Here is an 11,495-nt window from a genome sequence, read left to right on the forward strand (position 1 = left end):
GAAAGAAGCTTAAAATATGTGCTACGAAACGTAATACAAGTATCGGAAAGGATAATGAATTTTTATTTTGAAAATCAATCCACCATCTTGAAAACTTTTTCCGCACAGAGGTCCTGGGAACGAGAGAGGATTGGATCCGTCCTTCATTCGCACTTCTGTAAGTTTTTACTTCGGCTACATGAAATGCGGTACCTCGTTAACAAAGTAGTTGGTCAGTAGTTGGACATTTGCCGACAATGAGTGATAGCGACGAAACAGTGTGCGAGGAAATTGACGATCCAGCAACACAGAGCTCGTTTAAATTGTCACCTTCAATAATCGCTGCAAAACCAAGGTGAAATTGTTACTTAGTAGGTTAGTTGCGGATGATGATAAGTGAGTTTTGCGCTGTTTTCTTTCTTATACAGGAAATACGTATTGAATGAAAGTGCTAACCTTGATGTTACAACCACAAGGGATGCCCCTAGCTCCCCAGAGTTCCTCCCTCCAGATGCAAAAGTCCAGAAACTAGCAATCAAAGACAAGACAGGATCTGCAAAAACACGTGGTTGTGAAGAACTGGAGAGCTCTCAGGCTTCCTCGACAACCAAAGACAAAGTAGCAGGGGAAAAACTATCATCAATTAAGGAACACGAAGATAAAATTGCAGAGTTATTGGTTACACTCGAGTCAGACTTGGCAAGAGGTAGGAATAAAATCAAACAAAACAGAACAAAAGAAAAAAAATGTTAGCCAGAAGTTTGGTAAAGGAGAAAATGCGTTGTTTTTAACCCTTTACGCCCTAACATCAGTAAAGGTTTTCTCCATACTGTTCTCCATACATTCTCTAATGTGCTGACAAGGAGAATTTGTGTAACAATCAACAGCTTCTTTAGCCACTGATAATTTCTTTATTCTCATGATCTGACTGCATGATTTAGGGGTGATATTGTAAGGAGAAATTAGATGCTAGTCACTTTTAGGGGTTCAAGGGTTAAGGAGGGTCTGAAAATTCCACTTGTTGATTTTAGAGTAATATGAGTTCTATCTATAATGTTTTAGGAACTCCACTTAAAGAAAGTTCAATCTTTGCTCAAGTTAAACAACTGATGACTACAGTTAAGACTCAACTTGCTCACTTCACCCGATACCAAAAACAACAAAGACATCAAATTGCAAGTTTTACTGTTGAGTCAAAGACCAACCAAGATGGCTTTTCATCACAGAGGACTTACAAAACTAAGTGTAAGCTGCTTGAACTTGCCGCGCAACAAAAGGAGTTGTTAAAACTATTCCAAGGTCATAAGAATCTTTTTGAGAAAATACAAATGCTGAAAGAAAAGGCCAAGACAGTTGCTGAGCATGTTTTACCAGCTGTAGAGATGCACTGTAAATCTTATGGAGCAAAGAACATGCAGTTAGAAATTAAAGAAAACAGTGCTGTGTCAAGTGCATCAATGACTATGCTGGCATCAAATATAAATTTGTCATCAGACACAGTATGTACAAAAACCATTAATTGTGCCACCAGTATCTGTTTACAGCCCTTAACACTGTCTACTGCCTCACAGTTCACAACCTTGGAAGATCAAACGCAGCCTTGTCATGTGATGACAAGTTGTAGTCCTACAAATGGGAGACATGTTTCAACTACAACTCATACTTCAGTGACCTGTCCCTTACTCCAATCAAGCATTCAAGATACGGTCTTAACTGGTCATCAGGTACATTATGTAGAAGGAAAGCAAGTTTATATGCTACCTCAAGAACTCGATACAAGTGTTGCAAAGTCATATTCCTTCATACAACCACCTCAGGCACATGTTACCACAGCAAGGCTGTCTTCCAATACAAAGACCTCTGCATCAGCAACAGAAACAAGGCTCACCACAGCAAATGTTTCTGATGCACAATCAGGGACAAGCTGTATTTGGCTCAGTGGAATACCTATGGTGTCTTCCTTGGTGTCCAGTGTCGATACTCCTGTATTAAGTTCGTCTGTTTCGTTGCAACCAATGAGTTATCCAAGTACCAGTTCAACCTTGCAAAGCTCACTTATGCTTAGCAGTGAAAATAGTAGTCAAGTGCTTAAACAAGCAACCCATGCAGGCCAAAAAACCACTCCTTCCCAAGTGTCAAGTATGAACTCCATGACAGTATCGGAGCTTCAACCAAGAGCCTGGGCCAAATCATCAGTCAACATACCCTCCCAGATTACTTCTGCAGTACCAAGTAAATTACAAGCTGCTAAAACAACTTCTACTCCATTGAAAGGACCAGTGAGTATCACTAAAAATCTTAACTAGTTTAGGTCACACAGGTACTGTCTACTTTATATGCATTAAACTTGTTCACAATTAGGGAAATTTTAATTGGGGTTACTACACCAATAAAAAATTTGTGGTGAAATAAAGGTGTATGAAATCTTACAAATACTGTTACAAATTCTGCTTGTTTTGTCAGTGAATTAACTTTGGAAAGGGGATTAATAAACAGGATTTTACTATGTGCCTTGAATTCAGGTAATTTTCCTGCCATCACATAGTATTAATTAGTTCCCTCTGGAATTTAAGATCCTCTAAACAAATTTACCACTGAAATGATGGGCAAATATTCAGTTGAGCATAACAATTCTTTTGCAGTCAGCACTGTTGAGAAGGAGTTCAGGTTTACAAAGAAAAGGTTCATTTGGCTCAGACCTTCCTGACATAAAAAGCCTTCTTAGCCACAATGTTATTGAAGCAGGCATGAATGTCCTTTCAATACAACACGAGGTGGATATTTATTGTCGTTATTACCAGTTAAAACAAAAGCATATAATCTATCTTCCATGCACCTTGTTGAAAAAAATTGAGTCATATTTTATCCAGCCCAATACTGCTCAACAATACTCAATTTCTCAACATTTTGTATGACCAACATTCTGCCATAACTTCCAGAAACTTTAAGCTTAGGATAAAATCGTAAGATTTGAATCTCAGACCATCTTATTTCTTTGCAGATAAATTGTAGGCTTAATGTTCAGATGAAAATAAAATGTTAAAAATGGAAGAAAAAGATTATATATCTTAAGCATAGTTTTCAAATTTTGGGGTGATTTAATCTCCTCACAACAGTTGTGAGTTGGTAAAGTGAACCCCTTGACCATAAGAGTGACTAGTATTTAATTTCTTGTTACAGTATCATCCTTGAGTCACACATTTACATTGAAAAAATAAAGGAAATGATAATCAACTAGAGAAGCTCTATTCTAGTTGTCAGCATTTTAGGAAATGCATAGAGAACAGCAAGGAGAATATGCATTCTGATGTTTGGGTGTAAAGGGTTGCATTTGAATGCATTCATGATTTACCCAGTGATGTGGATATAGCTTCAAAACTTGCTGCTGAATCCTTTTTCAATGTCAGTTATTCTGTCATATTTATCCCACAGGGAAGGAATTTTGAGGCTTCTCTGAGGTCAAATGGCTTAATAGAGTCTGCAGGTGGAGAGACATTTCGCACTCCTATGGCTTGGATGAGGGCAGTGACAGGAAGTTGGAATACTATTAAGCAATCTCATGCATACAAGATGGTAAATAGATATAAAATTATGATTAAGCCAACACAGTGACTGGAATTTCTAATTAACAATGCAAAGATGTACTTAAAATTTGATAAACAAATGTCAGGTTAAAACAAATTAAAGCAAGTGGCAAATGTAATTTAGTACTAACACAAATGACAATGGCTCTATCATGATAAAAATAATGATGATGTTGTGATAAAATTTAAAATGTATCTACGAAATTATATAACATCTACTTCTACTGAGTGGTGACCCAAATTTTTTGTTGTTTCTTTACAGGTCCATTATAAAGGCAAACCTCTTGCATTATTCACAATACCATCCAAAGAAAAAGGTACCAGTACACCTACATAATCATTTCCAGCTACATAAAAATGTCTTTTTTTAGTTTTTTTTAGTTTTTTTTTAGGTTTTTTTTAGTTTCATGCTTGCTGTCTTTGCCTCTAACTTTGCAGACACTTGTGGGAACAAAGAAAAACAGGCCACAATGACAAGGTACTCTAGACTGTTTTCTCTCTTGTGTACTTATTACACCTTTATAATATTCAGTTTTTTTTTTTAATTTTACAGGCAATATTTTGGGGATTACAAGATGGTGTTAATAGCAATTACTCTCATATCCCAAGGAAGAGCTTTGCATAATGATTCCAAGTGTTTACAATAATCTTTTTGAACTGGAGACTATTTTTTAAAAGTAAAACCATACTTGTAATGTGCTTTGTGCAATTTCTATGCATCAAGGTTGTATTTCAGGGAAAAAAGAATGTGCCTACTAGGCAAACAATCAATTTCATTATAATAACATATTTAATTAAAAACATGAGACTTTTTTGATCAGTTTAGGAAACCACTGACACTTCTTCACTTCAATGTCTGTACGAGTTTTAAATTATTTTGCATCATAACCACATTTTGTTGAATCCTTTTTTCAAGAATATTTAGTTCTAATAAACTCTGATCAAATTTTACCTTTAGGGAATTACTTTCCAGTTGTCAACAGAAGACAAGCAGAAAGAGTGGTCTAATGACCAGCTGGGACAATGTAGCTAAGCTTCTCACTGACTGCCAAGTAATGCCTATCAACAAAGATGAATTGATTCCCTCAGACAGCTTTTTACCCATAGACTTCTGGGAACCAACACTCGAGGTGGATATACCACAGTCTGTCCTGGATGGACTTGAATTTTGAACCATGTATTTACATGTTAGCATTTTTTAATCTTGAACTTATAGATACTGGTATATTAGGTTTTGCAAAATTACATAAAAAGTACATTTTCTACCTGTTTTCATCAATGTCTTGCTTCATCAAACCTGACAGCTGTATCTAAGAAAGTTGAAACTTTAAACATTGAAAACTTTGGTTGGCTTAACAGAACCATATTGATCCTGATTTTATATCTTGTATTTATGTTGACAACTGTTTGCATCATTAAAGGCTTGTCACACTGCATTTTAATGTGGTAGTGTAGCTGGGTGTTGCAGGTGCATATTAATTGCCACAAACTTATTCAGTCCTTAAATTACGAATGCATGTCCCCTTTTCCTTTTATCAAGGTTTGGGTAAGTATGGAGAGCACTGATATTAGCATTTACTCTTTCAATCTGTTTTTACTGCACTATGATAAGGCAGTACAAGTATTAAGTGAAACACTTTGAGTAAAGACATGCCTACTCACACAATGGAAATGTGGACATTCCAACCAGTACAGAAGAAATGTATACACATGTTTATCTAAGATTAATAAAAGTGATTAAGGGTAAATAACACAGATTAGGATGTTTAAGAATCTATTGAAAAAGACCACCAGTTCGTAGACAAAATAGACACAGTCCTATTTGTGGCTTATATGAAACTGCCATGTATCTAATTTTAATATATTTTCTTATAAATCAGTAACTGAAGATATTTTACATTCAGGGTTGTAACGTGTGTACATGTAGTACTACTGTCTGTCTGCGTCAGCATGCACTCAAAGAAAAAATTGTACCTTTACAGTATTTTAAAGCTAAAAACTTTCATTACAAGTCTCACATTTTCCAGGGATCATAATTTATAAACTGCTTTAGTTAAATGACTGTTCTCACTGAGAGCAAACTGACTTTAAATTTCCTTACTGAACACAACAAAACAGTATTAGGAAACAACATTCACTTTGCTCTTACTCCAGGCAGGTTTCAAAGATCATCTGTTTAAATCAAACTTGAAAAAAGTATTTTAGACACAAAATGTATTGATCTATGAAAGGAAATTAATATTTCTCTAATCAACCATGAAATATATGTCAATGTTTCATGTGCAAACAAATTTCTATCATAATAAAAATAGATATATCTATCTATTAACTCATAATAAAATCCCTTGACTAGTAATTACTTCTCTCCCCATGTTATTGCTATCATTGCTTCTGCTTGTTTCCACACAAATATCAGCATGTTGTTCAATCCAAGCCAGTGGAAACAACTTAGAACATATTGGACATGGAATATGGTCATCTTCAAGGGTAGTGTTAGTTTGAGAAACATCTGTTTTATTATTGCACAAAGCAGCATGAATTTCAATCTTTGTTAATGGGAAGAACATGCTGCAGATTGGGCATTCCACTAAAGATATTGATGATGCTTTCTTGGCAGGTGATGGTGACAATTCATAGTTGCCACAGTGGAAAAGCTCTTCTTTTGCTGGCTTATTAGCAGAAGAATCTAACATAGAAGGGAGTTCTTCTGTGTCATCCTCAAGAAACCTTGATGAAGATGATGGGATGTCCTCCTCAAATATGTCAACAGAAAGAATTGGCTTCTTCCTACTTCTATGAGTTTTGTTTTCAGGCATAGATACAGTTGATGTCAAATTTGGTGATTGATTTTGGTTCATAGTTGCAGAGGGTTTCTCTTCTGAAGCATATGTTGCATTACTAAAACTTCAAGAAAAGATTGTATTATGAGCAGTCACAATGTAACAGTTCTTCCCAAACAAGTCCCTGTATGAAGTCATCCAAACAAACAAACAAAGAAAAGTAACGTTTGTAACAACAGCAGGGCCTGCTAATGCTAATTGTGCATCTGCCTCTCTCAACCAGACCTTTTGTTTGTTAAAATTCCACTTAAAGAAGCTCAAGGAGGATTTAGATATATCATTATTGGAGTGCATTACTTAGGTGGTTCTTACTGAATAACTAACCTCTCTCTGAGCTGTTTCTTTGCTCTGCTAGGATTTTTGCCCATTTGAGGACTTGGACTTGTATCACATTTGTTTGTGGACAATTCCAGAACATCCTGAAAATTAAGAATCACTAGCCATCACAAAAAATGAACTTAAAGTGGGGATCTCTTTCTGTTAATTTATTAGGAGAGTAGCAGTCCTAATTTTATCACTACAGACAGGCATGAAGGTGCACACAGTGTAGATTACCTCTAGATCACTATCACTATCCTCGGCAGCTGGCTGTAATTTATCAATGGCAGCCTTTGTCATCTGTGAAAAAGAAAATACTTTGGATATTAAGAGACAATTCAAACAAAATCTCACCATTTATTAACATTTGCAACTAATTTTGTCAGTTGTCTAGTCAGAGGTTACCTGAAGAAAAACTTTCTTCTCTAGGCTGGTGAGAGAACAACCCCTCTGTGCCTCCATTTGGCTTCTCAAGTCTGGGTGAAAGAAAAAAAAAACATTGAAATAGACAATGAAACACAAAGTACCTGACATACAGTCGTGTCATGCTTATCAATAGAGTTTATGAACCCTCTACAAATAAATAAGTGCTAGTAGCTGAAGCAAAAAACTATTAAGACAATTAAGCTTATGATAGATAAATTGTAAAATTTGGAATACATACAAAATACTAATATATGTCTTGGAAAAAGAGAAAGCTGTAGTTTACAAGATGATAATGTTTACCATCCTGGTCTAGTCAAGTGAAAAAGGCTAAAACTCCAACAGGAAACTTTGTGCATTTCTCCATATGCTAACAAACTGTTAAAGGACATAAAAACATGTCTATTTAACCCTTCAACTCCAAGAAGTGATTCACACGTAACTTCCCCTTACAATATCCATCCACTATCCAGCAAACAGGTATTGAGAATACTCGAATGAATCAGGTAGAAGTTGTTATCTTGATCTAACACAAAATTGTTGCAACAAATTTACAAGGGGATGTGTAGCAGCTGGAGGGGAGAATTAACAATCAGATCCTGGGAGTTCAAGGGTTAATATTCATAGCATGAAACCAGTGAGAGATGCTGGTCATTTAGTTTTGAGCCAAAAGTTAGAGTCTTGTTTGAAGGTATCCTACTAAATTTTCATTGAATACAACTGAAGATAAAATTGATTACCTTTAAATGTAACACTTTCAAGATCAATTTTTGTAAAGTCAATATCTTCAAGAAATAGTTCCACTTCATCATGTATCTAAAAACATTAAAAGAAAAAAATTTAAAAAAAATAAAAAATGAAAAAAAAAAAAATATATATATATATATATAATTATGTATTTCTCCAAAAATTGTTCTTTAACTGTCAACTGAAGAGTAAATTTAACTTGAATGGTTGGATTGGAAACATTCCTGAAATTATGGCAAGTGAAATAGAAGGGTTTTTTTTAAGCACAAAAAGAACAGATTGAAATGCTATTCTTACATCCCCAGCAAGGCTCCATGTCTTCTCTTGCATTTTCTTCTTTAAATTTGTTTCTGTAATGGAGAATAATTTCTGGTGTGAGAAGTTTTTATTCAACATAGATATCAATGAGAGGGAAGAGGCAATGTCAAGTTCTGCAGAGAGTAACTGGGATACCAATGCAAAGTGTTGTTGGGTCAGTCATGATGACGGGGCCAGGTTCTGATTTAAAGAAGATTCTAGAATATCATTAGGAAACAATTATAAAGTTTCCAGTCAGGGGGAGATTGTTTGGTGGGGTTCCAGTGTACTCAGATTCCCTCTGTAATCCATAATTTTGTGCGTATAACAAAACATCTTACCACCTTTGGAAAGGTTTTTGCATTGTGTTTTAGTAGCTTAATTTATGTCTCGTACCTTTTTCTGTTTTTTTTTTACTAGTACCTATAATCTGTGTGTATGAAGTAGTGGTAATATCACCATATGACACTGATAAGTGTGGTAATTGTGGTTCAAATATACAGTAGTAGCCTGCTAACTCAAACCTTTCGGTAACTGGAACAAGATCTGATTTCCCTCAATCCATTTTTTTCAGTCATTTACTATCAAACAAACTTGAACCCATGCTAATTCAAACCATTTTTCTGCTTCTCTTGGGAGTTTAAGTCAACAGGGTTCTACTGTAATCTTAGACTTTATTTCTAGCTAATGCTAGTTATTGGTAACAATGGTTGTATGGCCTCTAACTTTGTCTAAACAAGCAGACTTACCATTACTGGGTGAGTGCCAGTTTCTTTTCTTGTAAGGACTTTCAGGACTGGATGCAATTTCAGGTGATGACCTTTTGTTCCCAGGTTTGATCCTTGGAGTTGTGGGAGATCTGCTGTCTAGAGCAGCCTGTAACATCTTTCCTGCTCTGTTCAGTGGACTTTCAGGGCTTCCTTTCTCAAAACTCCTAAAAAATTAATTTACAAAAAAAGGTTTTTACTAATCTTTTCTTGTTTCTTTGTTGGAAAGAACACAATGGCATGTTCAGGCACTGACTGAGATTATTTGCCTACAACAATTGCTTCTTACCTAAGGCAACCCATGAGGCCCGATGCCTTTTTCAATCGCACAATACCATCATCATCATTTACATCATGTGAAGTTTGCCCTAAGGTGGCTGTTGTACCAGATACTCCTGCAGGAGGGACTGATACAGGGTCACTCTCAACTGAAGCCACCCTTATGAATGACAGCCCAAATTGCTTGTCTGACCTGAAAGGTTGTCGACAGGTAACTCTTATGCGATCCCACTGACTTCCTAGGGCTTGCTTGGAAAAGGAATCTGAATTAGAAATATTTACCATCAATGAAAAGAGAGCAACACAACCAAGTTTAATATATATATATATATATATATCTAATGTTTCAATTTCATTGGGCATTTAAAAGTTTTACTTTAGTTGTAAATATTTTATTCAGACTTCATTAACTATAGGGTACATTTTCCCATGGAAAAGAGTCAGTTAGTCCTTCGTCAGAGGGATGACAAAGGGCTAACACTTGAAACACCAGCTTTTTCACTCTTTACGGTAGCCAATTTACATTTTCAACTCAGTTGTTAGCAGTAAGTTACCTGCTATACTCTCCCACTGATGCAGCACCACAGTTTCTTTAGAAACTTACCCCCTTTATTCATTTGTAATTTTTTTTACCCTGAAAATATACATACTATAAGATTTTACACCATTAACTAACAGCATAATTTCTTCTAGTTGGCATTATCCATGCTGTAAGAATTTATGCTGTTAACTTATTTTTACTATATATTAATTTATTATGATTATTACACCGACATAGGTAGTAGTGTAAAATGATACAGACTATAGACTGTAATAGTTGCATATTATGTTATTAAATATATTCCAGTGTGATAACATTCAGTACAATGTGATCCACTATGATACATACTGTGATTAAACATTCTAACAGTGTGTGTCTTAGTCCAGTGTTTACACTCAGCTGGGGTCATCAGCATGGCTGATGGTAGTAAAGTTAAAAATGGCTTTTCCTGAGGCCACATTGAGTTTCCAACCAAAATCTCAATGAAGGAAGAACCACAGTTACCTGGGGAAAAGATTTAGTAGAGTTTCATGAAGCTGGTTGTAAAAAGCAAATAAAAGTACAAGTATAGCTATTTTTAACAATGTGAAACTAGACAATCACAGGCTTTCAATTTGTCAAGCTTCCCTGTCAGTTTTCTAGGAGCCAGTTATACTCCTAAGTGGAAAGAGGCACTGAGAGTAAAATGTTTTCTCAAGAAGGCAGAGCAATAATCAGTGTACAATAACAGACATTCTAGCACACTTGACTCTTGGCCAGGGCATCTCCCCTACCTCCCTATCCTCCTTTCTACTGTAAAATGAAATATCTTTTGCATTAAGAACTGAAGACCCTTGGGAAACTTTACAGCAGAAAATTTTCTAGGGTAACTTAGTAAGATATTGCAAAATTATTTGAACTTATTGCTTGTCCTCAAAGCTTAAGATGCAGGCATCGATTATGAAGGGGATTCCAGTATAACAATTTCAGTGTGTAACTCTCTCATGGCGCTTTTAACGGTTACTAGTGAGGCGTTATTTCTCGTGTTTACTTTATATACGATTGCATTTTGACATGGTAAAGGCATACTGTCGAGGGAGTCGGATTACATTTGTAAAACAGTAAAAAGCTCCGGTAAAATTGGCGGACGAAATAAAGACTTCTCAGATATCTATATATCTATCATGTCTTTTTATAGAATATGGAAAATTAAACTAATAGTACGTAGAAAAGCGACAAAAAACCAAAAACGAACAAAGGTGTTACTCTTAAACAAATGAATGCACAAAGAAGCATGAATAGAAGAACAAAGATATGAGGTATCACGTGCATTCCTTGACTTTATAATCAGCTGAGCTGTTGATACAGCTTAGAAGTTTTTACTGTTATTTCATTGAAGGACTAACACACACCAATGTCGATGTGACTGATATAAGATGCCTTTTCGAGCTGGAATTCAGCTTCCATGCGACCACAATTCGTGTCTTCTTTCGCACATTTCCAAGCGCTCGTGGCATCTGTCTTTCCCTTGCATAAATTTCCAGCTTTAAAGATTGCATCCTAAAAAAGAAGCATTTCAATCATTATGAGGAAAAAATAACGAAAAAATTTGCAAAAGCAAAGTTGTTGTTCAACGTACCTCGGTGCTAAAGCGAACTACAAACGTAAACGCTACAGGCGCCATCTTCAAATTTGGCGGGAGAACGAAATACATACCACGTGACCTCAGAACCAGTGCTTT

The 11,495-nt window shown here is 35.7% G+C and overlaps 2 protein-coding genes across 4 annotated transcripts; one reads left to right on the forward strand and one right to left on the reverse strand.

Moving 5' to 3' along the window:
• The first annotated feature begins 204 nt into the window (after window positions 1-204).
• LOC136279165 (uncharacterized) lies at window positions 205-4,788 on the forward strand. Of its 2 annotated transcripts, XM_066162694.1 has the most exons (8): window positions 205-334; window positions 408-685; window positions 1,042-2,258; window positions 2,622-2,753; window positions 3,412-3,552; window positions 3,826-3,880; window positions 4,002-4,041; window positions 4,522-4,788. In XM_066162694.1, exons 1-8 carry the CDS (start codon window positions 237-239, stop codon window positions 4,733-4,735), a joined length of 2,175 nt encoding a protein of 724 aa, XP_066018791.1. In that variant the 5' UTR covers window positions 205-236; the 3' UTR covers window positions 4,736-4,788. The 2 variants fall into 2 exon arrangements, with proteins under 2 accessions (XP_066018791.1, XP_066018792.1); XM_066162695.1 differs by lacking the exon at window positions 2,622-2,753.
• LOC131790653 (uncharacterized) lies at window positions 4,303-11,445 on the reverse strand. 2 transcript variants are annotated; one of them, XM_059107886.2, is made up of 11 exons: window positions 11,394-11,445; window positions 11,167-11,314; window positions 10,124-10,279; window positions 9,245-9,497; window positions 8,938-9,122; window positions 8,189-8,241; window positions 7,885-7,960; window positions 7,127-7,197; window positions 6,959-7,021; window positions 6,728-6,822; window positions 4,308-6,467 (listed from the first exon to the last, which is right to left on the reverse strand). In XM_059107886.2, the coding sequence occupies exons 1-11, from the start codon at window positions 11,436-11,438 to the stop codon at window positions 5,894-5,896; spliced, it is 1,719 nt and encodes a 572-aa protein (XP_058963869.2). In that variant the 5' UTR covers window positions 11,439-11,445; the 3' UTR covers window positions 4,308-5,893. The 2 variants fall into 2 exon arrangements, with proteins under 2 accessions (XP_058963871.2, XP_058963869.2); XM_059107888.2 differs by lacking the exon at window positions 10,124-10,279 and having other exon boundaries at window positions 4,303-6,467.
• Window positions 11,446-11,495: the final 50 nt, after the last annotated feature.

This window comes from Pocillopora verrucosa, chromosome 2 (genome assembly GCF_036669915.1).
Source record: "Pocillopora verrucosa isolate sample1 chromosome 2, ASM3666991v2, whole genome shotgun sequence".
NCBI lineage: Eukaryota > Metazoa > Cnidaria > Anthozoa > Scleractinia > Pocilloporidae > Pocillopora > Pocillopora verrucosa.

Bases quoted from the DNA above. Each gene is read 5' to 3' on its own strand.
- LOC136279165 (XM_066162694.1), top strand. From the start codon at position 237: ATGAGTGATAGCGACGAAACAGTGTGCGAGGAAATTGACGATCCAGCA. The intron at 686-1,041 runs GTAGGAATAAAA...ATAATGTTTTAG, and splicing joins CGAGTCAGACTTGGCAAGAG to GAACTCCACTTAAAGAAAGT. The intron at 3,881-4,001 runs GTACCAGTACAC...CTAACTTTGCAG, and splicing joins AATACCATCCAAAGAAAAAG to ACACTTGTGGGAACAAAGAA.
- LOC131790653 (XM_059107886.2), bottom strand. From the start codon at position 11,438: ATGGCGCCTGTAGCGTTTACGTTTGTAGTTCGCTTTAGCACCGAG. The intron at 8,242-8,937 runs GTAAGTCTGCTT...TCTCCATTACAG, and splicing joins CTGGCACTCACCCAGTAATG to AAACAAATTTAAAGAAGAAA. The intron at 7,022-7,126 runs GTAACCTCTGAC...TCTTTTTCACAG, and splicing joins AGAAGAAAGTTTTTCTTCAG to ATGACAAAGGCTGCCATTGA.